At 29.2% G+C, this 27695-nt stretch overlaps 5 protein-coding genes and 1 long non-coding RNA gene across 30 annotated transcripts in view; 2 read left to right on the forward strand and 4 right to left on the reverse strand.

Moving 5' to 3' along the window:
• LOC124947262 (serine-rich adhesin for platelets) overlaps positions 1 to 2783 on the reverse strand; it is a 42490-nt gene extending 39707 nt beyond the window's left edge. For 2 of the 4 annotated variants that reach the window (XM_047489221.1, XM_047489230.1), the window contains exons 1-2: positions 1491 to 2668; positions 1212 to 1421 (exon numbers count right to left, since the gene is read on the reverse strand). In XM_047489221.1, coding sequence (XP_047345177.1) covers positions 1212 to 1214 — 3 coding nt within the window. In that variant the 5' untranslated portion in view covers positions 1215 to 1421; positions 1491 to 2668. Of the gene's footprint in view, positions 1 to 920; positions 927 to 1211; positions 1422 to 1490 lie in introns of those variants that run through there. The other 2 variants (XM_047489184.1, XM_047489247.1) reach the window with 2 other exon arrangements.
• LOC124947340 lies at positions 419 to 4047 on the forward strand. The gene is made up of 2 exons (XR_007100382.1): positions 419 to 1594; positions 1728 to 4047. It is a non-coding gene; the product is annotated as an uncharacterized LOC124947340 (long non-coding RNA).
• Positions 4048 to 4373: 326 nt separating this feature from the next.
• Positions 4374 to 9178, reverse strand: LOC124955936 (protein mothers against dpp). 6 transcript variants are annotated; one of them, XM_047511140.1, is made up of 4 exons: positions 9099 to 9178; positions 8240 to 9028; positions 5903 to 7212; positions 4375 to 5831 (listed from the first exon to the last, which is right to left on the reverse strand). In XM_047511140.1, exons 3-4 carry the CDS (start codon positions 7147 to 7149, stop codon positions 5672 to 5674), a joined length of 1407 nt encoding a protein of 468 aa, XP_047367096.1. In that variant the 5' UTR covers positions 7150 to 7212; positions 8240 to 9028; positions 9099 to 9178; the 3' UTR covers positions 4375 to 5671. The 6 variants fall into 6 exon arrangements, with proteins under 6 accessions (XP_047367125.1, XP_047367096.1, XP_047367086.1 ...); XM_047511130.1 differs by having other exon boundaries at positions 7671 to 9028; XM_047511151.1 differs by having other exon boundaries at positions 8971 to 9028; positions 9099 to 9153.
• LOC124955960 (protein phosphatase 1 regulatory subunit 42-like) lies at positions 7561 to 16114 on the forward strand. Of its 3 annotated transcripts, XM_047511179.1 has the most exons (6): positions 12485 to 13940; positions 14009 to 14314; positions 14407 to 14641; positions 14717 to 14836; positions 14917 to 15054; positions 15123 to 16114. In XM_047511179.1, the coding sequence occupies exons 1-6, from the start codon at positions 13803 to 13805 to the stop codon at positions 15203 to 15205; spliced, it is 1020 nt and encodes a 339-aa protein (XP_047367135.1). In that variant the 5' UTR covers positions 12485 to 13802; the 3' UTR covers positions 15206 to 16114. The 3 variants fall into 3 exon arrangements, 1 of the variants encoding a protein (XP_047367135.1); XR_007103038.1 differs by lacking the exons at positions 14009 to 14314; positions 14407 to 14641; positions 15123 to 16114 and having other exon boundaries at positions 7574 to 13740; positions 14917 to 14933; XR_007103039.1 differs by lacking the exons at positions 14407 to 14641; positions 14717 to 14836; positions 14917 to 15054; positions 15123 to 16114 and having other exon boundaries at positions 7561 to 13740; positions 14009 to 14146.
• LOC124955928 (integrator complex subunit 8) lies at positions 9141 to 15432 on the reverse strand. Of its 3 annotated transcripts, none has more exons than XM_047511101.1 (13): positions 13217 to 15432; positions 12979 to 13151; positions 12481 to 12895; positions 12146 to 12383; positions 11831 to 12067; positions 11515 to 11760; positions 11178 to 11427; positions 10692 to 11102; positions 10362 to 10616; positions 10023 to 10266; positions 9834 to 9952; positions 9404 to 9753; positions 9141 to 9325 (listed from the first exon to the last, which is right to left on the reverse strand). In XM_047511101.1, exons 1-13 carry the CDS (start codon positions 13234 to 13236, stop codon positions 9206 to 9208), a joined length of 3078 nt encoding a protein of 1025 aa, XP_047367057.1. In that variant the 5' UTR covers positions 13237 to 15432; the 3' UTR covers positions 9141 to 9205. The 3 variants fall into 3 exon arrangements, with proteins under 3 accessions (XP_047367057.1, XP_047367048.1, XP_047367067.1); XM_047511092.1 differs by having other exon boundaries at positions 10023 to 10275; XM_047511111.1 differs by lacking the exons at positions 9141 to 9325; positions 9834 to 9952 and having other exon boundaries at positions 9604 to 9747; positions 10023 to 10275.
• Positions 15571 to 27695, reverse strand: part of LOC124955882 (protein 4.1) — a 35367-nt gene continuing 23242 nt past the window's right edge. For 2 of the 13 annotated variants that reach the window (XM_047510979.1, XM_047510970.1), the window contains 21 exons: positions 27361 to 27533; positions 27151 to 27298; positions 26778 to 27072; positions 26312 to 26650; positions 26035 to 26207; positions 25788 to 25927; positions 24936 to 25022; positions 24224 to 24457; positions 22919 to 23710; positions 22088 to 22195; positions 21884 to 21988; positions 21680 to 21784; positions 21474 to 21578; positions 21265 to 21372; positions 21062 to 21163; positions 20871 to 20972; positions 20662 to 20769; positions 20280 to 20390; positions 19535 to 19639; positions 18880 to 19089; positions 15571 to 18787 (listed from right to left, as the gene is read on the reverse strand). In XM_047510979.1, coding sequence (XP_047366935.1) covers positions 18608 to 18787; positions 18880 to 19089; positions 19535 to 19639; positions 20280 to 20390; positions 20662 to 20769; positions 20871 to 20972; positions 21062 to 21163; positions 21265 to 21372; positions 21474 to 21578; positions 21680 to 21784; positions 21884 to 21988; positions 22088 to 22195; positions 22919 to 23710; positions 24224 to 24457; positions 24936 to 25022; positions 25788 to 25927; positions 26035 to 26207; positions 26312 to 26650; positions 26778 to 27072; positions 27151 to 27298; positions 27361 to 27519 — 3816 coding nt within the window. In that variant the 5' untranslated portion in view covers positions 27520 to 27533 and the 3' untranslated portion in view covers positions 15571 to 18607. The remainder of the gene's footprint in view (positions 18788 to 18879; positions 19090 to 19534; positions 19640 to 20279; positions 20391 to 20661; positions 20770 to 20870; positions 20973 to 21061; positions 21164 to 21264; positions 21373 to 21473; positions 21579 to 21679; positions 21785 to 21883; positions 21989 to 22087; positions 22196 to 22918; positions 23711 to 24223; positions 24458 to 24935; positions 25023 to 25787; positions 25928 to 26034; positions 26208 to 26311; positions 26651 to 26777; positions 27073 to 27150; positions 27299 to 27360; positions 27534 to 27695) is intronic. The other 11 variants (XM_047510988.1, XM_047510998.1, XM_047511008.1 and 8 more) reach the window with 11 other exon arrangements.

Below are 27695 nucleotides of genomic sequence, written 5' to 3' on the forward strand. Positions count from 1 at the left end.
GCTTTGTACGGAATATGTACGTCAAAACTATATATTCTATGTGTCCGGAAATACTTTCGATTCGAGGACAATGGTTCTTTTGTGTGCCGCATATACGCTGTTTCGAGTCTCTCATAAAAATGAAGATCGAGTTTAGATCCAAAGAATACGTATACTTCCCCCTCTCTATGTCTTGATAAATTCTTCGACAATATTTACAAAATAGTGCTTGGCATGATTCGAGGAAATAACGATAAAAAGTATCGCCGGTTTGGTTATTATGTTGGATATTTGATAACAGATCCCGATAAATATTAATTGAAATTATTGATAAAAAAATATTATCTACAAACATATATCAAATAATAATGATAAAAATATTTCCTTGAAGTAATATTACATGCAGCTTTTAGCCACTGTTATACGACCAACATTTGAGAAAACGGTCTGTCATTAAAAAAGTTTTTGTTCCGTATCATAATTTATCGTTTCGTAAGTGGGATTTACCATTACCTTGCATGTTTTCCGTAGGTATATGCGGACGCACGCTCGAATGCTTCGAAAAAGCTAAATTGTTAGATACAACGAAAATCACTAAAATTGTTTTTTGTCCTATGTTTCTAAAAAGAAACACGCATTTTCTATCAATTTCGCAACACCGGAATCACTGCGAAACTGTGTCTAAGTAACGTTTGAAATATTACAACATATCGACGTGATTATTAAAAAAACAATTGAAAATAAATATTTCGAACAGGAAACTATTATCAATATCTCTTATTTTTACAAGTGTCGATACGCGTGAGATAAGACAATCGCAATAAGACTATCGTAGAAACATTCCACATAATAAAAAAAAAAAATAAGAGAAGAAAATTGTAATTTAAACATATATTAAAAATCCTTCACATGATAAGATATTGTCATGATGTTGAGCTTACAATGATATTTTGACAGCCGATGAGAAGAGCCACGAATGATTTTGAAGTCACTATCGTTTTCGAAGGAAGAAACAAAAGATCGAATCACTCCGAGATGATCTATTTATCTTCGAGATAACGATACCGATCGTTCGTTCTAAATGAAATTCCTTCTCTCTCTCTCTCTCCTTCTCTTTTTCTGACTTTTTTAAAAAAAATACTCGCGTTACTCAAAAATAATACCGAAAGAAATATTAAAATGTAGTAGAATGAAGTAGTTAGAATAAAGATAGAATAAAGAAAAGAAAATACCATGACTGCACTAAGCCACCGTGTCGAGTATTACGAACCTCTCTTCGCGGAGGTTCGGGTGACACTGTTGGCGAAATTATTAGGAAGTGGTGACAACTCGGGTAACGTACTCAGGTCACCTTGGTGGCGTCGTTGACGAACCGCCGGGATGAAAATAATGGCTGGCACAAAGACGATTACAATCGTATCTTCGGCTTATCTCGGATAATACTGAAATAAATTTTAAATCGTGTTACACCAACGTAATTATTTATTAATTTTAATTCATTGATACTCTACCTTACGAAAAAGTTCATTGAAATATAATATATATTGATAAATATAAATGCACGCTGACAAGTTTACAACACAAGTTTCAATATAAATTCTACACATGAGAACATGTACGTATATACGAACAATAGATATGTATGTTTAACCTATAAATTCGTTTTACTGGTTTACTGTATTTAACATTTGTTCGTAATAAAAATCGATAATTTATAATTAATTGTAAAGAAAGATTTATTTATTCAGATTATTCCGGATTATTTCGGATTATTTTACGTCACGTAAAATATCCGATCAAAAAATCGAAGGATCGACGTCGTATTATTACACGTATAACAAAGTCTTCCGTACAATTAAATAATTCCTAATCGTATTATATACTTTGCTTCGTGAATCGATACATTGTTAAATCCATAAAAATTATTTGCATGAAAGTATTAATTATTTTATCTATATGCCACAATAAAAACACTGTAATTGATGGCGAAACAATGTTTGAATTTTCCATTCCGAACTGCTTCTATTACGTTGGCCAACTTAAGAAAGCAGATTGAGGGCCAAAATTTTCGACGATTGTTGAAAAAACGTATATACATAAAATTACTTTAATCTTATGCCATTTACTAATTTTATTTACAAATAACATTTTTCCGCGCCTTTACTTGTTTATTGATATATACTAGAAATATAATATATCAGATGAAATTTTTTATACAAATATCTTAGGCGCGCGAAAATTCAAACGACCGACTCGAAATAATACAAATGATAATCATCGAAGAAAATATAATTGCATCGTGTAATCAATTTTTTCATTGTAAAATAAATATTGAATATTTCGTAATTGGGAACAACGGATATAAAAAGGTCGGAAGTGATTGTAAAAATAAATGAAACTACAATGTTTCATTGCACGTAGATACACATGTAGGTACTAACTTTTATTCATACTCGGTAGGCTTCACAACACACTGATTACCAAAAAAAAAAAAAAAAAAAAAAAAGAAACGCAGACGTAGCATCACAAACAAGAGTATCTTCTTTGTCGTCCGAGCAAATATCTTTAATTTAACATTAAAAATCATGTATATATGTATGTTGAATCGGAGTGCATATCTTTCTATACTAAAGTTCTAAAATGAGTTTTGTCTTTTAACATACCGTTACATCGTAAATCAACGCGTTTCTGAATCTATAAGACACCTATATCTTGTAAATATGCCGCCGATGTCAATTGTTCCATTATCGAGTGATCAGCGGCCTCGGTATTCCGGAAAACATGGAGGAAAAACGGAAGGAAATATCGTTGATATCATCTCTAAAAGTTAAACGTGGAATGGATTCCGAAGGCGTGTCGTCACACCAATAATTATATTTATTTACAATGACTGCCATTAATGAATTACAAACCCGTTCCCAAATCACTTTCTGCATTAATACACTTCTATATATACAGTTATATATAAATACATCTATATCTTTTTTGAGGCCATCGATATTGTCAAGTTGAAATTTTCATTTTAAATTAGCCATGTTCGTTAAGAGCAAAAAAATGCTTCCAACAAAGCATAGTTTTTGTTTTCATGAAAAACTATGCTATAATTTTCTGTTATATAATGTATAAGTTTATATACGATAATATAAGAAGCATTCTCAAGGCACAAATATGGGCAGCATATAAGCTATGCTAATTCTAACAGAATAAATAGACAATTTCTTCCACGCATCTTTGATTTACATACTTTCAAATTGTAAGGCTTATTAGTATACTTTCATAAGAATAATGCAGATGATTTGTAATCGGGTCTTACAAAAAGGATTCAATGTATATGTTTCAATTAATAAAGTAAATGAGAGAGTTGCAAGAACGTAATTTAAAGCTCTTAGTATACAGTACGGTGCGGTAATTGTACATACATGTTGCGACGAAGCATCGTGCTTATTTCGATTGCTATAAGCTCAATACACATAAACGCATGTTCAATCTTATAATATTTTATCGATATTGATGGTGAATATAATTCATTCTTAAAAATGTTCTGTTAACGTCGAGGCTTAACAGGCAATTACATGAAAATGTAAGGCAAACAAGATTGTATCTAGTATTGTTGGCGAAATGTTGTTCTTGTAATTACCGATTATTGTCACAATCTCTTGTATAACTGTCGTTATGAAAATCTTGTATATTTCAGTCTCTCTTTACGTTTTTTGTTTCGTTATGTTGGCAAATTTTCTTAATTGTTGATCTCCCGATCGTAGTTTGCTAATTTTGGTAGCAAAGAATCACAGCTAGACACATCGGCAAACGAGTGTTATTTAACAAGCGGCAGTGATTTCTGTTTCACGGTCGTACGATATTCTTATTTTAAATCATGTAACGTGTTCGACTTTTCCTAAACTTATACTCAAAAAGTACATAGAATATACATAAAAAGTAATAGCAGTTCATAAGCCAGAAATGCGTCTAAATCTATGTCGGAATACAAACATCATTAAGTGTGTGTTATTCTTAAATGAAACTTAATATTAATTATGTACATTTTGATTAAAACGATATAAAAGAAAATTATTTGTCATAAAAATTTCTAAAAAAGAATCACCTATTTCAACACATTTGTAGTATAACTTTTACATGATGCAAAATATTTCTTAAACATGGCCAAACTTAAAAGTTTATTATTTCTATTGCACTTTCATTTTATTATTCATACGACATTCCTGGCTCGTTATATAATAAAAAGTGAAAGGAGCTTATATTTTTATTTATATATATATATATATATATATATATATATATATATATATAAATTATTTATTTAAAGTCAGAATTCCCTTTTTTAGAAAGAGAAAAAGAATGTTTAAAAAAATAATTCTTTCATTTTATTAATATTACACAAATTATACTGTGTTATCTTAAGAGATAATTTTAATATAGTATTGAACTATATGGTTATCTCAGAAAATACATCTTGTACTTAAAATTTATATATACGCATCAAGTATGTCAAGTTTTTACCAAAAATTATTAAAACATTTAAGGTTTGAAGAAACCATATATATATATATATATATATATTTATCTCACTCTCTCATTGCTTTGTAAAGGGAAATCTTACTTTAAAAAATATTACTTAATTCATTATTGAGTTATGGTCACACGACCAACATAGCATAGCATACATAAAATGTTAGGGAAGCTTGCACAAAAAGTAATCCTTGCAAGGATTACTAAATTTAAAGTTTCAATAGATTATTAGATGCAGTTAACTTTAAAGTGTCAACGTGAGATCAGCATCCAGCATTTCATATCGAAGTATCAATTGCATTGTAATCAGTAATGACAAAATTAATTACTCTTATTTCAGGATTATGATTATAATGATAAGTTTGGGTAATCTAATCCTTGTTAAGTATAAGTTGTAATTTTAAAGCACGCATATTATAATTCGAACGATTGGACAATAGAGTATTATATATTTAATGTATAACTTTCGTACGATACGTACCAATTTTAGAGCCAAACATGAATTTCTGATTGTAATCTCTATCCCTACACTTATATATGTATAATTATATCTATACATGATTTGAAATGATTTAAAATCAGGTTAACATATTCAGCTCTAAAGAATAGGTATTTATATTGATTTAGGAAATTACTTTCTTCTATCACTTGATAGATAACTTGTGCTTGAACTTCATTTTTATATTGTCCCTCAAGATCATCTAGGAAAGCATTTGCAGTACGCTAGTAGCGAATATCTTCAGAACAATTTCCCATATAAAATAAAGTATTATGACTGTTAATAGATTTGAAAAATATTCCTCATATGTATATAAGATATCCTATTTCTACTATAATTTTCTCCATACATAACAGCCAAAATGTGGTATAACTCTAAACGTATACCACGTTATTTATGAAACTTTTATATATCAACAATCACTCTCCATTTATCTAATTTTTATAATTGTTCATTTTCTTTAAAATATTTCTTCAACATTTTTAATTATGCTGAAATTAAACATGTCACAATAAGTGACCATCTTTGACACTTACACCTCTAAACACTTTCCTGAAAACACTATCTCTTGTATAATCCACATGATTTGTATGTTTCTGCACTAAAACTCACTTATCTATTACCACTAATGGTTTTTTCTGCTTGTATTATCAACCAGTATACAATCTATGACACAGAACTTATAGCATTATGTGGTGAACCCATTTGTGTTAGCACCTTATCCAACCATTGCAAAGGCCCATGTAAATGTGCTTCTATCCAACAAGGTGTAGATGTAACATCTTGCCGATGATACTCTGCACCCCATCCTTTTACAAAAGACATTCTGCAAAATATTGTATAAAAAAAATGTTAAAAACATAATGAAAACATGAAATAATGAAAATATAAGCATACCTGATTGTACACATTTTTGTTAATTCATACACAGCTTCGAATCCATGATTAACACTTTGTGACAATAATTGAGCAAATTCTTGATTATTAAATATTTTGAGCGAGCAACCTGGAGGAATTTTACAAACTGTACTAGGATGGAAACCATGATGATGATTACAATTTCTAGATTGAACGAATATAGCTGAATCTGAAAGGCATTCTGCATAAACTTCTCCACCAACATAATAGAGATGTACTCCTTTTCCAATATGTCTTCTAGTATTTTCAATAGTAGAATTTCGATTTACGTTAGACAATTGGCCCAAGCAAAAACGATCAGAATTATTACTTGGATTCGTAAAACCATCTACTATAATAGAATGAGACTGACAATGAAAAACTTCTCCTACTCTACAGTTTAACTCATAGTATGCAATAGAGGCCCAATACAGTGGTTCTTGATAACACACTGGTGCTACTTCAGCAGGACCACCTGTGTCCATTGCCACCGGATCTGGTGGAGGAGATTGACCAGGTTGTGAACCATCTTCTGGAGGGGAATATGCCGGCGGTGGTGTTTCTGGTAATCCATTTGTACCGTAAGGACTTTGTGGATTCGGCGAAGTAGTACTTCCTGGACTAGGTACAGAGCCAACAGAAGACATAGGAGAAGTTGGATTTACACCAGTGGTAGAACTTGCATTAAAGCCACTGGATGAATAAGATACATTATGTGGCATGGTTGGTTCTGCTAATTGTTGAAATGGTAGTAGAGAATGTCCAGGGGCATATTCTGAATGCCTTGGGACGAGTACTGGTGGAAGCACAGGACTTTCCACTCTCTTATAATGGTAAGGATTAATGCAAACTTCTTTTTGTTTAGCAGAAAATGGATATTGACACAATTCAAGTGGTTTCAATTCATGATGAGATTGCAAATCTGGCCATCTCCATACTCGACAATAAATTACATGCGGTAGTCCCTTGCGATGAGATACTTGCAATCTACCATCCAAGCTTCTTGGTATCGTTACACACTTGCTTGGTGTGCCAGGACAACTTAAGGCCCGTTCCAATTCCTCTATCGCACCTTTTCTTTTCTTTAATTTCTTTACCAAAGAATCTACTGCTTTCTCTGCCCATTTCTCTTCTTCGTCTCCTTGTTTCCAGCCAAGCAATTTTTTCACAGCTGGACTAGTGAAAGAAAATAAACTGTTTAATGAAGACATAGGTCCAGAACTCGATGAACCTTCTTCATCATCCATGTTTAAAATATTTATATATTAGTTCTGTTAATGATTTTTTTAATTCTCTCTTCGAACGATGGTCTGTAACAGAAAATAATTGAAACATAGATAGCATAGAATTCCTTAATAAAATTTTGTAAATATCATGCTTTTCATATTTATTACACGGATTTTTGCTTTCATTTCATTCCCAATAAAAAAGTTGTTATAAAAGCTTCTCATGATGAATTCGAAACGTATGCTTTAGCAAATAAAAATATATAGCTAAGTGTCAACTCCAAGAGCCATTTTTCCGTGACAATTCATCGTATCGGAAAATTGAAGATTTTTTCAAGAATCGCGGAAACGAAAGAAAAATATCCATAGTGAATGTAAAAAGTTAGGTTAGATCTCCGAAATGTTTTCAAGATCACGCTGTCGAAAGGAAAAAATAGTGTAAGAGTTGAACGCGCGCGCACGAAAACGCATCAGAAATTCACACTCACGAAGTTCGACTTTTGTACTATAATGGGACAAGAAGATTTGAAGTATTTACTTACGTACCACATGCTACCGTTTTAGCATCATTGTTTTTACAAAATCTCTCTCCCATTAAGAGTGACTCGACGCCACGCTCTCGCCATCGCGAAATAACTAAAAGCGCCTACAACCGCGTATCGATTCTTCTCGCGTTCGACTTTAGAGCTTACTTAATGGCGCGATGACGATTCTTACGAATTTGATAATCATCTAAGTAAATTTTATGTCGATACAATATTATCCACTTCGCAGCATTCTCACTTTTTTCTCCCTCCCGCCCTTCCAATCATTCTTACTCCCTCCCTCACTACTTCTCTTTTTCTCTCTCTCTCTCTCTCTCTCTCTCTCTCTCCCTCTTTCCCTCTTTCCCACTCACTCACTCACTCATTCACTCACTCACTCACTCACTCACTCTCCCTCTTCGTTTCTTTCTTTTCCTTTTCTTTCTATCTCTCTTCCTGTCTATTGCTCCCTCGCGCCTATTTGCACAGCACGACAAGGGGATTTCTGAGGAAACGAAAAACTCGGAACTTTCACTCGTCAATGAGTTGGGAGAGTATTGTCGAAGAAAACTTTTATCCTTACTCACCAAGATAGATTATCGAGATGATTATCGTTGATGTATGTACTCGTCTTCAAAGACTTAAAAGTTACAAATTATTAATCCTTTTGTATCTCGTTTGCGTGAGCGAGTGTTTACTCTACAGAGAATGGGACGTCGCATAGCAGCATTATGGCGTTGCTGAACCATCATGGCGACGTGTTTATGAGGTTCGCATTTGCCGTAACTGCTATACCAGCAATCGCATACGTCCATCACATTTCTCTTTCATATCGAAGACTCTTTTGATACGTCCTCGTGTGCATTATTGGAATGTTTATACCATCCAAAGAAACATTTGCCCTCCTTGCTTTAGCATTATTAATCACTTTTTGACGCACATTTACATACTCATAGTTACGCACGATGATAACAGCGCGATTCGATATGATAAAAATTAATCAAATGTAAGGACAATGTGGACTCTTATTTTCTTCGATGATTTTTGATAATTTTCTATGACGCAAATATTGTTTTTATCTCTTTGTGATATATAATTACCCAACTGTGTCTACGTTTTTCGATATCTTTTAAATTCTTTATAATATAGTTAGCATATAACATTGTTTGTGTCTTATATGTATGTAAAGCGCTGATTGGCAAAGTCTGCGAATGAGAGAAGGGTGGGAAATTCGAATAATTGCATTACCGAGAAAAAGATAAGCGTTACGAAATTTACTCAAATTATGATAGTAGTAAAGATGACGTGCCTAGATTACCTATTTTTCTGTTGTACAATCAAGTCAACATGTAGTTACGTCCTTTTTTCTGAGTCATCTAAAAAGTATACATACGCAAACGTTATGTGTCCGTATACTACGTACGAAGATAAAACTAAAACAATTACCTTAATGCTTCATTAATCACGATATTAATCATCGATTAGAAATATTATAAAACTATAAATTTTATTTTCCTATTGTAAGAATAATATACAACTTATATACAATTCTTTTAATACACATATTGTTTTGTTAATGCTCTTAAAAATTTTGCTTTTCTTATATTTGCTGCTTCTCTCTGGATTTCTTCATTATTATTAGAATTCAACTCTAACAGACCTATGATCTTAATCTGAAAATAATGATGATCTGAATATAATGATGGAAGAAAGAAAATGAAAGTAATTTTTATTATATTATTAATACTTACAGCAAGTTGCTTTCTATGATGTTCACCACGTTTAGTATGTAAATGAATAAGATATTCCAATATTGTTGTATCCCAAATGCAATGATAATATGCATCCATTGCATCTGCTGTTGTACAACTTTTTTGATCGCTTCCTGCCATTTTAAATGCCAGAGAATAATCTACTTCTTCCAAAAATTGACATAATATAGCTGCTTGCGTATAACATTGCAAATGAGCACAACATTTAATCATTCTTCTGTAAACAAGATCATCTATTTGTGCACGTGGTATAGGTTGACTGAAAAAATCGCTAGCAACCATTATTGCTTCTAGGTAATATTTCATTGCACTTTCATAATAACCTAAAACTATTGAAACATTTAATTATTAGTATCTGAATAAAGAAGAATTCTATCTTTTTTACATCATCTATTGTTTGTATACTTACCAAAGTTAAGATCACCTGTTAATCTTAGCCAAGGAATATTAGTGGGGTGATATTTTAAGGCTTGCATTAATAATTGAAATAATAACTCTCCAATATATCTAATATTATAAAAGTTAGTACTGAAAATTGTATACACATTATTAATACATATTTATAATGTTAAATAGAATTAAGGAATGTAATATTTACTTTAATACTCCTGCTGGCCAGAGAGTAAGATATTGTGTATGCAATTCTAAACTAGATTCATCGCGTAATACATTACGTAAACGTGCTAGGAGAGAAATAACAACAGTAAGAACCATTGGTTCACGTAGTCTATTTAAGGTTCCTATTATACTAGCACTGGCATCTCTTGATGCACTTCCAGTAGTAGTACCACTATTACCACTACTGCTTCGTTTTTGTGGCTGGTCTCTAGGTGCTCCAAAAGCTGTCAAAACTTATTTATTATGAAGATTATTTATATTTTCATAAAAAAACAATTAAAATATAGTAATTTATATTAGTTAATGATAAAATATTTACTCATATCCCATGCTTCTCTAGGAAATTTCCGTGTCCCTTTATATTTAACAATATCTTGACAAACACTACTAATAGCAGCTGCAAATTCTGTATAACTCCATCGTTTTTCTAAACTTGTAAGATAATCCCATTCGGCCATATTTAATAGAAAAACAGTACAATATTCAATTATTTCTTGTCTTGGAATAACTTGATCAGTTGCTTGCAATGCACCAAGACATTGTTTACTTCTTGCAACTAAATTTGATATATTACCTAAAATGAAACAATTCATGTTATTACAGTTAATTCCATTGAGGATTTAAATTATTTTTTTCAATTTATACTTACATATGTTTGTTGCTGGCCAGGCATGGAGACATCTCCATATATCAACAAGTAATGACTCCCAATTTATTAACTTAGATAATTTATAAATTAATGTATTTCCACTTTGTGAATGTTGTTGTACTTCCTTCTCTAAAACAAGTAACAATTCAATAGCTCCTTCAAAGTCTTTAGATATTACTAATTCTCTGCTTTTAGCCAAAAGAACATATGAATAGTCTTGAAGAAATCCTCGAGGAAGAGACATAACAACACTTTGTAATGGTATAGGTAATTCCCAATAATTGTTTATATGCCATAATGGCTTCATACGAAGTTTGCTATCCAAAAGTAGTAAAGTTTCATGAATTTCTTGACTATCATAAGATTGTATGAGTTTTTGTTCTAATTCAAAAACTTCTATCCCTGTATTATCTATAAATTAAATTTATATTATTTTTTATGAATATTTATAACATTTGCCTATAAATTTATATGCTAAATATTTACATGCAGATCTCATAGGTGTAATGCCCCAGTCATTATTTAATAATAAATTTGGTAATTCCATTTCTTCAATAGATGCCTTTTTTTCTATTTCATGTAATTCCCTTTCATTGAAAAGTGCTGTATAAGCAGGATCATTAAGTAATTTAGATGCCAATCCTTCTAAATTACTTGTATTTACAAGATAAAGTAAATAACGAGAGATGTATTTTTTGTCTACTAGAGTTGCTTTTTCCAGAACACTATCAAGAGCCTATAAAATAATTTTGTAAAAAATATAATTAATAACTTTGATTTAAATAATTATTTTTAAATATTAACTGTTTAAAATCTTGCTTACCCAGAAAAGCACATCAAGTCCTTTAGTACCAGCTGATTGTATTTCAGAAACATAATCTCCAAGAATAACACTTTCATTGAGTATATTACGAACTAAATTCAAACATTGAATTTGTAATAATAAATCACGAGCTACTACAAGTTTTCTATTTACAGATCCTCCTTGAATATCTAATTCTAAATTATCCCTATAGACTTTTGGTATATCTCTTGAAATATTATCAGTTTGCAAAATTTGCAATATATTCTAAAATATGATTTTCATATTATATCAAAGAAACATTATATGATTCCAATCATTAATAATGTATACATACTACATATTGATCTTTGATAGAAGACTGTAACTGTTGCGATAGAGTGGACATAATACCATCTATAGGTACTTCACAAGCTAAACAACATCCATCTAAGAATTCCTTTTGTATCTTGCAATATATCAATGAATCTGAGGTATCAAATTTGTAAAATATTTCTTTTGCTTGACCAACATGGTTCTTTGCTTCTTGATATTCTTCTCTTAATAAATGAAATACAGCCAAATCATAATGTATCTAAAAAATAGTTGAAAAGTAATATATCACATTATAATTTTTTAACAAATTACTTTTATGTTTATCTGAATATGATACCTGACATTTAACTTCTTCAATATTGATAGAATACATATTTTCCCAATTTTGTTTAATTTCTGTACTATCTTCGGTAAGCATTTGAAAAGTATCAAAAGAGAGTGCTTTCAATTTTAAATCCGTTGATTGTAAGACTGCATTTAAAGTATTAACACTATTGGGTATATGTGTTTCTAATTTTCTAATAATCTCATCCACCATACCTGATGGTACGTAAGTAGATTCCTGAATACCTGGTCTAAATAAAAAAAAAAATATTCATATAATAACAATAAATATACTAATATATATTTACTAAGATATACTAATATTATTTGAAAATTTTAAAGTCTTACATATGAAGAAACTGCTGTTTAGATTGCTTATTATGCAGAGCTCTATAAATTATTGCTCTTATATGCCACCTGTGATATAAGACAATTGTGAACAGTGCTTGATCAGAAACATTATGTATAGAAATATCAGGAATTGCAGGTATTTCAACAATAGCATCTGTTGTTATATAGAACAAATCTTGCAATAAAGTTACTTGTATTGGTAAAGGTAATTTCTTTTCCAATATATCTAAATTCCATTTTAAATGCGCAGCTACTTTCAAAGAAAGAATCTTTAATGCAAGATTTTTATGTGACCATTTTGTCATGCTAGATTTTGTTTCATTTACTTCTACATCTGTCGATTTTGTATCACTCTCCTTTTGATCAGAATTAATTGTTATAAATTTAATTATCAAATCAGTAGATGATGGGTCTAGGAGTAAAAAGAATTCGATTAATGAATGATCATTAAATATTTCTATTTCTTTAATTTATATCTAATTAAACTATGTTTACCTGGATTGGGCTTTGATAAATGTTTCTGTAGTAAAGACGGATTTAATAAAAATTCAAACCAAAGAATTGTATCTGGTGAAATAGGAACCGTTCCTGGTCTTAACAAATCTACATCCATATTTCTTGTATTAATATTATTAAAAACAGATTTGTACTGATACGAGTTACATTTACTGTAAAAACAAATACGCAGGTTAGATGCGTAGTTTAAGCCGCTCGGTATGTAGTATGCACATACGTTCCAAATAATCTCTCCATTTTTCGTTGTAAATTAACTAATTATATTTTTTTATTGTCAATTTTATATATACATAAATTTTTATATTATATCAATAACACAAAGAATATATTTCAAAACATTGTAAGAGTAGAACAACACACATGATACTTCACTGATGCTTTCGAAGCAAATGACGTCCTTCCTTTTCCTCTTCTAACCTTATACAATAAATAATATATATATATACGCACTATTTTAGTAACCTTATACAATATATATATATACATATACACACTATTATGTAGTAATATGACAGTAATACTGATTATCATATAAATATAATAATAATATAAATTTGTGTTTATAATGTTAATGAAATAAGATTTTGGAAATATAGAATACTATTAATTTATTAATAAAACATGCTTTTGATCATGATTATGAACTTTATAAAACTTGTGATTGGTCCGTTGTACTATATGATTTTTGGCGATCTACGTAACGCTTGTTTAATCGATGAAACTTAACTTTATATTTCAAAGGTAATACCTTTTTGAATAGTTTTCGATCTTTTAAATAATTTAAGAAACAGAAATTGATAATTATGGTGAAATTAACATCAAAATTTATCGAAAAAAAGTATGCTCAAGTTCGATCAAAATCTCTTAGTAAATCAAATAAAAAGCAAGAATTATGGAAATTAACGCACTTGTACATGAATGGAATGTTTATCAATGAAATTGTAAATTAATTTTTACAAAAATTATGCGACTGTTCAATTTTCATATTAAACATATAATCTTATTATAGGGTAATTTTGCGGTATGTAAAAATTTGAAAGTGATATATCTTCAAGATAATAATATATCACATATAGAAAATTTACATTTTGCGACGAATTTAACACATTTATATATGCAACATAACAAAATAAGGAAGTTAGAAAATTTAGATTGTCTACAGAATTTGCGCAAATTTTATGTAGGATATAATTGCATTAGTGTAATTGAGGGATTAGAAAATGCCGAAAATTTAATAGAGCTACATGTAGAAAATCAATCCTTAACTATAGGTGAAACATTATGCTTTGAGCCGCGCAGTGTTGTAACATTATCTGTAAGTTGTTTCAAAATAATTTTGCATATTATAATTGATTCATAGAAATTTATATGTTAATATTGTGCATATTATGTGATAATATATTGCAGAAATGTTTAAAAAAGCTTAACATATCAAATAATAAAATGACGACTTTAAATGATATAGCAAATTTTAATGAATTGGAAATTTTGGAAGCAAAAAATAATTTACTTGAAGATATTGAAGATTTAACTCAAACAATAAGTACATTAATTTCACTCAGAGAATTATATATGAATGGTAATCCAGTTGTTCAAAAACACAGATATAAAGAAAGTCTCATTGCTAACAGTAATACATTGGGTTGGTTTATTGTATAGTTTCTATATTTGTTAGTAAATATAGTAGTTAATATAACTTTTTGTTTTTTGTATATAGTAAATTTAGATGGAAAAAATATTTCTGATATTTGTCGCAAATTTTTACAAACTTTTAAAGAGAAACGTTTTAAACAATCTATTAAAAAGATAACAGTACCACTAACAGATGACATTGCAAGTATGTTTGTTTATTTAAGTATTAACTATTTGTATCATAGCAAATATTTAAAAATATTATATATATTTTCATAATCATAGATTCTCTAAACTTGCCTCCTGCATTTAAGAAATCTGTATGTAGAGCAATATTTCAACATCCTGAGCCTAAACTATCTATAGCAGTTATATCTGCTATGGGTGAATTACAGCCTCAGAGTTTTCCATCGTGGAAAACGGGTAAAAATATTAATAATATCAGGTAAAGATAAATTATTATTAGTTTAATAATAACACTTTTTTATTAGCTGCTGGTATAAACAGTCTAAAAGATAATCATATAACACCAAGACCATTTTGGAGGGATACAACTAACAAAAAAGAAACGTAAAGTAAACTTACTGAACAAAAATCAATCATATTACCATCAATCTGATAAATATTGGTAAAAATAATTATTAATGTCAAATATATTTCGTTACCTATTATCTACATATTGGAATTTTTTAACAACTTTACATTCATATAAAAATAAAATGATAGATTGTATAAAAAACTAATAATTTCTTATCAATTACACAATAATACTTTTATACATTTTAGCACTAGCACTACATTTGATCTATCAGTACTCATTTATATAACTTGATATTTTCACTTAAACCTACTTGTGAACAATACCATATGAACAAAAATGTAGTATGGATAAGGTGTAAAAAAATAAGAAATAGATAACTACAAGTATGTAGATATTGGTTCATTTCAAGAAAGATATAACACTTTTATATGTATTCAATCTGTAGTAATATAAATACACTTGAAATAAATGAACAATAAAAATATCAGAATGTAAACTTATATACTACATTTGTACGCTGCTTGAAAATCCATACATAATCTTTAAAATTCGTTTTATGATAATTTAAATCCAACTGAACAATACAAGAGTCAATGGTACTTCAAATATTACACAAGTATAATAATTTAGTTTCTGCCTTTTTATTTAATATCATAAAAGTAATTAATGCTAGACTATAACACTGACACAAAAGCTCATACTATTTCTAAGCTGAAATAATATATAAATATAATAATCTTTTAAGAAGTTCTAAATAAATAATATTCAAATGATACATTTTTTTATGATACACAATTATTAGTTACTACAAGCATGGAATGTTAGACACAGTACAAAATGACATTTTTTATGAAATCTGAAAATAAAACAATGCAAATCGTTTAAAATTTGTTATATGTATATATATATATACTATATATATGTTATATATATACTAAACTCTCAAAGAACTTTATATTACTATTTTCAAATAATTTCAAGATTTTTAAAAATATAACACAATTTATCCGTTATTTTAAAATTTCATGTCATGAAGTATTCATAAAATATTCAAACTAATTATGATTATGTGCTTTCGATAAATGCAATGTTAATGCAGCGAAAGTACATAATACAATACATTTGTAGTTACAAAGCATATTTTAATTTCATAATTAATGCTAATGCAAACAATTTCTAGGATTTTCCTTAAAAAATAATAGCAGATATTCTTATAATTAAAGCATTTTTATTTGATAATAAATGAAACAAAAATAAATATCTTTATAGATAATTGAAATTGATATATTACATTGTTCAAAACGAAATATTTTCTTTTTAAGTGTATAGTTTGACTGAAATATTTCCAAAGACAACGTAGCATAAAATCTGTTGTTTGTCAATCATATTTTGAAGAATGAATATGCACATCTATAATAAAAGTATAAAATAAAAATAACCGTTAAATATAACATAAAGCAAAATTAAAAAACTTTAAAAGTATTTTCTCATGGTATGTACATAAAAATTAGAATATATATCTCTTAATAAGCCTGTAAAAGTATAAAAATAAAAAATTGAAAAATCTTTATAAGCAATAATCATATAATGCTTGTAACACTGTATCATTTGTGCAAGATACATATTAACTAATAGCAATAAAGTATTTATACCATATATATTATCTCTAAATTATTCTTAAATCAATAATTCTCTAATTTATTAAAGTCTGTTTAGTCTAATTTAATAAAGTCTAATTTATTAAAGAAAGAAAACTATATGTAAAAAGATCAACTATCCATTGATATGCATATCCTTATATACCATATCTCATATATATAGTATATATATCTGTTATAAATATCAGTATATATGCAGAATTGTGATAAATTCAAGAAATAGTTTAAATTGAAAATTACATAAACGACAGAAGAGAGAAACATTGTCTCCTTTAATTTCAGTACTTAGTTGTACAATAAAATTGCAGTTATTAAAATTCTAAAATATGAGATGAGAAAATGAATCATCTTCTGAAATGTAGTTCTAAAACTACATAAGCTATAGCTAAATTTAGACATATACGCTGACCAATGCATCATTGCTGTTGGTGTTTATTTATATAATAATCTATTAATCTCTATTAATATTTTAGTAATTATTATATCTTTTAAAGTAGAATGTGGAAATCTGCACAGTTTCCAAAACTGTGGTGTCTTTCATGCACCAACGACATTATTAAATGAAAATTAATTAGCACTTCTAATAATATACTTTCTTTGTTTTGTATATTGCTTAACACTAACATTATAGAGTTGGAAACTTTGAAGATTTCAATTGTCCTCGTAGTACAGCATAATAATACACAGATATATGTATAAAACGCTGAACAACTAGGACATATTCTTATACTTACTGTTATTATATCGACCGAACGAGTTTTACTCGATATCGTTTGGGAACTAACAATTTCATTCTGTTGTACTGTAATTCCCATCCTCATTTTCTAAAGCAACCTTCCTTGTTTCAGTTGTGACACACACGAACATACATAGCAATTAAGCTAATTTCATTTGCATTTAAGCAGTTGAATGGATATTACATGTGTATTTATTACTTATCACTTACAAATTTTACAGAATATTAGTGAGCAAACCTTGTATGCATGGAATAATAAAAAATTGTATATCTTGTAAGTAATTATGTAATACTATTATAAGACTGTTCAAACATTTGAATGAAACTAGTCTGTTCTATTTTTATTTGTATAGACCATGCTCAAGGATTAATCAAACGATATAGAGGTCAAAAGTATGACAATGCATTAATAGCAGAATTAGTGACTTTATACACTTTTGAAATTAGTAATATCATTTTGTAAAAGCTATCTTTTTTCACATATGAAAATTATGAATAGACGACATTGATTTTTTTTTTAAATCAATATTTAAAATTATCAAAATTTTTATCTGAAGGGCACTCTGTCCTCTTTTCGTAAATATTAATGGCTTATTCATTTGTTTATATACATACATATCTATGTATATGTAATATGTATAATAAATATCAAGGTATGTGCATACACATACACTTTTAATTATCTGAACATGAACACGATTGTTTATGGTATAAGGTACTACGTTCCATAAAAAACTTTATTAATGACTTCTTCTTTTACTAACGAACTTGATTTTCAATCAAGCTTTAACTCATATAATTGGGTAAGCTTCAAGAAGCAATTTCCCAAATCCTTTAAGGAAAGGCATCATAATTAAATGAATGTACGCAAGGGCTTATTGACGATAATTCAGTCTGACGATCATGCATCAAAAAGATGCATAACAGTATGCAATATGTAATAAATGCAAACACGTATCTTCATATTTCTTTGCTTTGAAGATATCATAGCTTTTCAGACAGAGTGCCATATAATTATAGATTCTATTTTAGAAGAGGTTGTTACTGTGCCATCTGCTGTTGGATTTCTATTTTTTCAACTGTCATATCAGGATTTGTTGCAGCAGCCTCTTGAATAGCTTCCTGTAAAGCTTTATCATGATCAATCGGATCACCATCCGATTGTATTGTTATTTTCTGTTCTACGCGTGTTTCCACTACACCATCCCGTTCAGTTTTGTACTATAAAAAGGGTATTAAATATATAAAAATATAAAGACTTATTACAATAATCTACTTATTATAATGTAACAATAAACAATTGTTATACTTACTGTTATTGTTTCGACAGTACGAGTTTTACTCGATATCGTTTGGGAACTAACAATTTCACCTGTTGCACTGTAATTCCCATCTTCGCTTTCTAAAGCAACTTTCCTTGTTTCAGTTGCAACTAATGGAACTGTCGTTGTAGTTGTTACATTACTATCAGGCTCTCCAGTATATACGTGTGTTTCAGTTACTACTATATTTGCAGGATCACCCTGTATGAAATTAATGTACAAATACTACCATTAAATGAATGTTAAAGAATCGACCAATGTTAAGTTATTACACATATATATTAGATATACACTAGCAACACATGTTTTCATATTATACAGAAATGATCAATAAATAATTTCATACAAATAATTCCTTTATAAAATTTTTCCATTAAATTAGAAATAACACAAAATAACACATGCACGTCTTTTTAAAAATAATATTAAAATTTTATTTTATTGTAGGTATTTTACATAAAAATATGATTATTAATTTTTACTTTTTCTATAAAAATAGAAACCTAACAGTTATCAAACCTGAACATAAACAACACTAATCAAGATAATAATTTGCAAACTAGTTTTTTTGGTAAACATAACAAAAAACGTACATACTTTGTTCATTTGATGAATAGAAACATTATAACTAAATTTTGTGAATTACCTGATAATATTGATTGTAGAAAGCTTGTTGGTCATCATCAAGATCAATTGGTGTACCTGAATCTCCGCTGCTTGAACTAGATGTACTGAGCCTTCGTGAAAACAGCTATTTCATGCAACGTGTTAGCCAAGCCGCCAAAATTAATTATGATGTAACAAAAAAAAAAAAACAAAAAAAAATTGGATTAAATGAAAAATGACATAAGTTAAATTATTGTTAAAATGGCTCAACTTTTTGCATAAAATAAACAATAATCCTTTCCCATGTAATTTAGAATTTCGTCATATATATATATATATATATATATATATATATATATATATATATATATATGTCTGTATACATAAAGGATTATACATGTGCTATACTATATAAGTTAATATATACCTTTTAATTGTATTGTTTTTAAACGAACTAGTTAATCCCTTTACTTGAAGATCAGAAATTAGTATGGAAAAAAAATCATATGAAAAGCTTTACAATTTCATAAATACTAAAACTAATAACTAAGACTGATAATGTTTAGTATCTCTCAACATATTCAATAATTCAATTTTTTTTACTACGCTTATATTGTTATAATATATAATTGTGCGTAAACATATATACAATAAAAAAAACAAATGAATTTTGTATTGGACAATGTTAGTAAAAATTCCAAATAGTGCACACAATTGTTTACATGCTTTGAATAAAGTCTTTAAGCTTACACAAATACATTATTAGATATTAAACTTTATTTCACCTGTTCACCCGAAAGCACATGACTTGTAGTCCGAACTTCTTGTGTTACTACTCTTTGTTCTTGTCTTGTTGTACTGGTCGCAGTTGAGTATGCTACAGTCTTTTCCTCTACCTAATGCAAAAGAGCAAATTATAATCTAACATAAAGAAAAGCATTGAAGTGAAAAAAAAGTAATAATTCTATGGAATACTCTAATATACTATAATAAATAATCTCAAATACAATACTCTCAAATTTATTCCAAAACAATTATAAATTAAATGATTTGTATAATACGATTCCAAATTATTGTAATGCAAATACTGATATTTCGTAATTTGTAGAAAAGAATAATTTATGCTTCGTCATATGGAGTATTATAATATATCAATGATTTACAAACCTGACTTGTTTTCTGATTTTTTTCAAGATCTTCATGCATTGTTGCAGTTCGTGTAGTAACAGCCGTTGCTGTCATGTATGGGGCTCTACCATCATCTGGTGTTTCTGCCTACATATAACTACAATTTACTAATGGTTCTAAATACATTTCATAAATAATTAGGATACAAAAGATTATGATTAATAAAGTCAGCCATCAAAATAACAAACCTGACTTGCTTTTTGATTTTTGTCATGATCTTCATGCATTGTTACAGTACGTGCAGTAACTGCTGTCATGTATGGGATTTTACTATCATCTGGTACTTCTGTCTATATACAACCGTAGTTTTACAAAGAATTCGTAGTTTTACAAAACATAGACATTATAATGCAATAATTAAAGCATGACGATCACAAACCTGATTTGTTTTACGACTTTTTTCAGAGTCTTCAAATATTGTTGCAGTGCGTGCAGTAACAGCTGTCACATAGGGAGTTTTACTATCATCTGGCATTTTTGTCTACATACAATTACAGATTTACAAAGCATTCCACACGTATTTAATAAATAGTAAATGGATGGAGATTATAACGTAACAATTAAAGCATGACAATCACAAACCTGACTTTCTGTTTGACTTTTCTCAAAATCTTCATGCATTGTTGCAGTGCGTACAATACCAGCTGTTATTGGAATGTATGGAACTTTACCTTCACTTGATGCCTCTTCCTACATAAAACTACAATTTCACTGTGGATTCTAGATACATTTAACGAATGATATAAGCACGGAAGTTACAATAAAGATATTGAAGCGTGACAATTACAAACCTGAGTTGGTTTTAAACTTTTCTCAAAATCTTCATGCAATGCTGCGACACGTGCAGTACTAGATGCTGATGTATAAGGGGTTTTACCGTCTTTTGGTACCTCTGCCTACAGAGAACTACAATTTTACTATGGATTCTACATATATTTAACAAACAATAAAAGCACGGAAATTATAATGAAAACATTAAATCATAACGATCACAAACCTGACTTGCTTTTGGACTTTCTTCACGATCTTCATGCAATGCTGCAGTATGTGCAGTGACATATGCTGACGTGTAAGAGGTTTTACCGTCATTTGGTACCTGTGCCTACATAGAACTACAAGTTTACTGTGGATTCTACATACATTTGACGGACAATATAAGCAGATTAAAATTAAAAATATATAAATTAATATAATCACAAACCTGACTTGTATTGGAACTTTTGTCAAAATCTTCATGCAACGCTGCAGCACGTGCAATAACAGATGCTGAAGTATATGGAGTTTTACCATAGTTTGATGCCTCTGCCTACATAGAACTAACATTTTACTATGGATTCTAATTGATTTACTAAACAATAAAAGCAACTATAATAAATAGAAAAATATAGTCATAAAAATCACAAACCTGACTTGCTTTTGGATTTTTTTCAAGCCCTTCATGCATTGCTGTAATTTGCGTAGTAACGGTCGTTGTTGTCATATGTGGGGATCTATCATCATTTGGAGTTTCACCCTACATATAACTACAATTTTACTAAAAGTGCTAAAAGCATTTAATGCAAAATATTTAAATTATAATGAAAAAATTAAATTTTAATAATAATAGTAGTAATAGTAAAAAAGAAAATTACGCATATATTTTATTGAATAATTGTAATATTAGTTACAATTACTACTAGCTTTAATGCTAAAAATTTCATGTAACTTAAGAGTTATCAATTTTTCAAAATTATATATCTATGATACTTACTATTATAATATTTGGAACAATATACAGCGATTGTTGTTGTACTTTTAAGCTTATATAAACATACACACACAATTACATGTCATGCACAATACATGCATATAAATTCGAAATTACATGACAAATTTATCATGTATTATGCGTACAAAATATAGATTCTTTGTTATTGTTCTGGTAGGTTATCATATTACTATATCATATTTTGTGTATGATAAAGTAATATTTTTACTTTATTAAAATTATTTATACGTACGCGATGGAAAATATTATGACATAAAATGAATATCCTCAATGAATATAAATTAAATCTTTAAATGATCTTCTGTTAATAATTAATAATGCATATATGTGCATGTTGCATTGTAATAAGTAGAATGAAAATGGAATTATTTAATAGTTATTCAATAATAGCAACAAATCGCCTTTTTTGTGGCATAAGAAATAGAATATAAGAATTCTAGGTGTAATGCAACACATATGGTTTCATACCTGAGAAGAATCTTTTTGATTAGGTAGCCTGTAAGTTGTAGCTTTTTGTTGTTCTTTAAGACCAGCCGACTCGACGTAATTGAGCCCAGGAGTTTTTATTCCAGCTTGTTGTAGTTTATCTATGTCTTTCGTTTTTCTTTTCTCCACTGATTCTACTACTTTTTTCTCTTCACCTGGAGCATAATTAAATGCTAAACCCGTTGCTTTGCGACTAGCAGCAGTAGGAGATTGTTGATCTCGTACACCTGGAGATGCCGGTCTGTCTTCGTAAGAGAAACCATGAGGCGTAAACGGTTTTCTCGTAGATGAAGTTTCTGTTTCTTCATAATCATACGGCTTTGTATAACCAGGACGATCAGAGTTCATAGCAGAATCTTTTGATTTATCCATGATTATTTTTTCGCGTATTTCTTCCGTTTCTTTTCCCAACGTTGAAACATCTGATTCTATATCATGTTTTTCTATCGAGTCATCCAAATCTTTCTTTTTTTGCTTTTTTTGTTTACTTTTTTCTTTTTCTTTTTCCTTTTCTTTTTGTTTTTCTTTTTCTTTCTGCTTTTCCTTTTCTTTTTCTTTTTGTTTTTCCTTTTCCTTTTCTTTCTGTTTCTGTTTTTCTTTCTCCTTTTCCTTTTCCTTCTCTTTTTTCTTTTCTTTTTCTTTATCCTTCTCCTTTTCCTTTTTCTTCTCTTTTTCTTTGTCTTTCTCTTTTTCCTTATCCTTTTCTTTATCTTTCTCCTTTTCTTTATCCTTCTCTTTTTCTTTTTTGCCGAAGAGGAAACCACCAACAGGACTCTTTCACAATAAACAAAAACATGCAATACAAAATAGCTTTCATGCTGTATCTATCAAAATAATCTATACATAAAATATATATAAAATAGTATACAAACATACTAATTTCTACATATAACAACCATATCTTTAAAAGAAACTTTAATTGACAAACATGCGTATGTGAATCATAAACAAATCAAATTATTTTGATAATTTCATGTAATAACAATATCAAGTGATAACTGTTATTTTATTTTAGAATTGCTTACTCTTCAATAATAGACATTTTAAATAAGAGATTAAGAAATTTTTGATACTATTTATTGATAAATAGATATGAGTAACGAAATTCAATATAGAATGTTCTATATTGTATTTAATCAATATTAATGATGCAACTATATTGTGATCTTTTTTAGAATCAAAATATATTATTGTTATAATACTTTTTTTCTCAAATCTAAGATATTGACACTGATTAAATAAAGTATAATAAGTTACAGATGAATTATCGGCAAGCAATGAACTTACCTTAATTTTTTCCTTCTTTTCTTTGTCCTTTTTTTCTGGAGTTTCCTTGTCCTTTTTTTTTAAGTCTTTTTTACTGGGCGATTTCTCATCATTGTTATCAAGAAGAGCATTATCATTAATTAAATTAGAATTGTTCAGATCATTATGGTTTTCCTTCTCGTTTTCATTTTGTTTATCCTTCTTCTTCTTAGAAAGACCACCGGGCGGTAGGACTGCAATTCCTCCGACCGGTTTCTATAAGTAAAGTGATACAATCACACGTCTTTTCATGCACAAGCATAAAGCAACTATAATGTAAAGCTAAAATAAAGCATATATCGCACTACAATTTTTCGGCACAAATCGCATGCTCCATAAATAATTACGGTCTGCGCTCTCAAGAATTTTTAGTTTGCTGTTCTAGTTACAACTGTTTCACGTATCATAATATTGTGGCTAATGGTATATCTATAAATTTTAAATATTGAATTATTTTGATGTTATAGAAATATTAATGTTCTTCTAATTATCCATGCTTGTAAAGTACTGAGATACCTATGTAACTATGAATTTTGTTATTGAGGCGTTGGCCGTATTATCTTCAGCAAAGCTGTGAATGAGAATCAGCGGCATGCATAAAAGAAATGAAAACATTAGAAAATCATCACACTGTAGTGTAATTACAATTGTGATAAAACAGTGCGATTTAAAAACAACAAATGAAATTATATACCTTTTTGGTACGATCTGCATCATACTCTCCTTCCAGGCTACTGGTACTGCTGGCAGATGTTGTTCCAGCACTTGTTTTTCGTGTGAGCTATTGATGTTAGTTATTGCGTGAATTAGTTATTATAGTTGAAGCACTATATTCTGTATATTAGACTCGTCTGATAACTCTTTTGAAGTAAGTTATTATGTATATGTTTATCGCGCGTATATATATATGTTTTATACTCTAAAATCACTTTATAATACTACAGAAAATATAAGTGTTTCAAAAAATCAGTAATGATAAAATAATATTTCTAATCTTTCTATAGATGCTAATGCTTCTAAATCATTAAATTTGAATGTTGTATTTAACTTAGATAAATCTTAATATGCAAAAACTGTATGCTTTGATACATTCATCCATGTCTAACACATGATATACAGTACTAACATGCTGTCACTAAATGTAATAACCGATTATTAAAATGGATGTAGAGGTGCATGGTGATTAATTAACATATTACAACTATACATTCTCTTCAGCTATTAACACATTAATGTTATATATTATCTAATTTCTATGAAACAATTGTGTTCTACAGCGCTTCCTAGCATCATATATATATATATATAAAATACATTGCAAAAGTGTTACTTGATAGTACTTCATAAACTGTTTGTATTAATCTGTTTATTTGAAAGCGTAGACCGCAAATTGAAGTTAAAAGTGTTTGTTTTTTAGTATCCGTTAATGTAAATTAAAATTATTCAAAATTTGCATGATAAACTCATGCAAAATCTACAAACTATATATCTATAGACTAAATTCAATTAATAAATATAATAATAATTAATTAAATATATACATTACCTTCTCCTTTTGTTTTTTAATAGGACTAGGCCGTTGATCAATGTGTTCCATATCAGGAATCATTTCAGGCTCGTAACTCATAGTATGACGTTTACTTGGTTCTGAGCCGTAAGTTTCAACCGGTTTAGGACCACCTAAGGCTGTATAAAATAGTTATTTTATTTTAACGTATTTCACCTTATTTTTAATAATATTTGTCATTTTTATAAAATACTAACTAAAAAAATATATAGGAAATTTATCATACCATCCATGCTACGTGATGTAAGACGACGACCACTTAGAGATCTCTCAAATTGAGGAGGTTGTCGATCTATAGGAGTCTTTTTCGTTTCATAATGCGTTCTCCCAGAGTATCGGAAACGAGATCCTAAATGTGGTAATAATCCAACTTTCTTTACAGGCTCTGGACTCATGAGCCTGTAAAAATAAATAAAAATATATTGTTGATATGCTCAAGTATATAAGAGGATAATAAAAGACACAAGATAAAAGTATAGGCAATAAAAGTATCAAATAATTACCTGAAGAAAGTATGATGCTCTACGCAGACCTTCCACAACTTTTTAGCTGCTCTATGATTTGCAAGTTTGAAACCAATCGTGGATTCAAATTGCTCGAATTCACCAGGCCGTATTTTTATGAAGAAATTATGCCTTTTGTAAGAAATCTTTAAAATTTTCGGCCATGCAAACCTGTTTATCCTTAAGCGATCACGATAAACGAGAAGACCAGATGAACAGACACCTAACATTATATCAACACCTTCTGAATCTTTCGCCGGATGTAAATCAACTCCATACATCGCTAATTTCTTTGCATTCTCTAAATAATGCAGTTCTGCTTCGGCTGGAGACTGACCTCTGCAAATATATTAAACGTCGTATATTTAACAAAGTCCATTTTTAATTCGCTGCAAAATGTAAATATTTTTACGAGAATCAAATAATAAATTTGTTTAAAAAGAAGAAAAAAAAATCAGAAACGAACTTATGTGTTTTGTGAAGATCCATAACTTTCTCCACTAATTCTGGTGTCTGATTGGGAGCAAATTTAAAATCCTTCAAATACGTTCTTCCATGTTCTTCCGGGTCATAATCTCCAATTTCTGATTGAACTAGATAAGATCCAAGAAGAGCATGGGTCACGAAAGAGCACGGTAAACGCTCTTTAATAATATCGTTTCTAATTTGTAAGCATAATTGGTAACGCGTAATATCTTCTTGTAACTGAGCTGGATCCGGAGGATAGAACTTGACCTCGAAACTGAATTTCCACGGTTCGTCTGCGAAAGATAGAAAATATCAATTAAATGTCATTATAATTTATTATATTTTGATATTTTTTATCATGGATCTCTTACTTTTGACAAATTTGACAATTCTTTTATCTAGGTCTAACCAGTTCCTTGAATCATCCTTGTCCTCGTAGATAAGGCCAAAATAATCTTTCTCGAGTAAATTCATACTTTGACATATCATATCGAGGAGATCCTGTCCTTTCGCCTTTCTCTGTAATGTGATTAAGATTATATGTAAAATATTTTTCTCTTTATTGATTTATCGTCACTTACATCGATATAAAAATCTTTCACGGTGCCATCTAGTAAAGTGATTTTCGCCAAAGCCATTTTTCCTTTGCTAACTGGACTTTTGGTCGGCGAATTAGTTCCGGTGCCATTTTCCGCTGTGACTTCTGGCGGTATTGCAGCAGATTTTTGTTCTTCCGGCATGTTTCGGCTCTATTCTGAAAAATTCATTTAAAGTTCTATTCTTAAAATCTTTATCCTCGTACATAATAATCGTTCATTTATCACATCCGTTTCATCTTGAGCAAAGTACATTCTCAATATAAAACATATATAATATTATAATTAATTTTCTCCTATTATTAAATTGGAACGGTAAA

This window comes from Vespa velutina, chromosome 1 (assembly GCF_912470025.1).
Source record: "Vespa velutina chromosome 1, iVesVel2.1, whole genome shotgun sequence".
Taxonomy (NCBI): Eukaryota; Metazoa; Arthropoda; class Insecta; order Hymenoptera; family Vespidae; genus Vespa; species Vespa velutina.

Coding starts and splice junctions, on each gene's coding strand:
- LOC124955936 (XM_047511169.1), bottom strand. CDS start 7,149: ATGGATGATGAAGAAGGTTCATCGAGTTCTGGACCTATGTCTTCATTA. Junction 5,832..5,902: donor ACAAAAATGTGTACAATCAG/GTATGCTTATAT, acceptor AATATTTTGCAG/AATGTCTTTTGTAAAAGGAT.
- LOC124955928 (XM_047511092.1), bottom strand. CDS start 13,236: ATGGAGAGATTATTTGGAAC. Junction 10,617..10,691: donor CTGGCCAGCAACAAACATAT/GTAAGTATAAAT, acceptor GTTTCATTTTAG/GTAATATATCAAATTTAGTT. Junction 9,953..10,022: donor TGGCCAGCAGGAGTATTAAA/GTAAATATTACA, acceptor TACAATTTTCAG/TACTAACTTTTATAATATTA.
- LOC124955960 (XM_047511179.1), top strand. CDS start 13,803: ATGGTGAAATTAACATCAAAATTTATCGAAAAAAAGTATGCTCAAGTT. Junction 13,941..14,008: donor GAATGTTTATCAATGAAATT/GTAAATTAATTT, acceptor ATCTTATTATAG/GGTAATTTTGCGGTATGTAA. Junction 14,315..14,406: donor GCAGTGTTGTAACATTATCT/GTAAGTTGTTTC, acceptor AATATATTGCAG/AAATGTTTAAAAAAGCTTAA.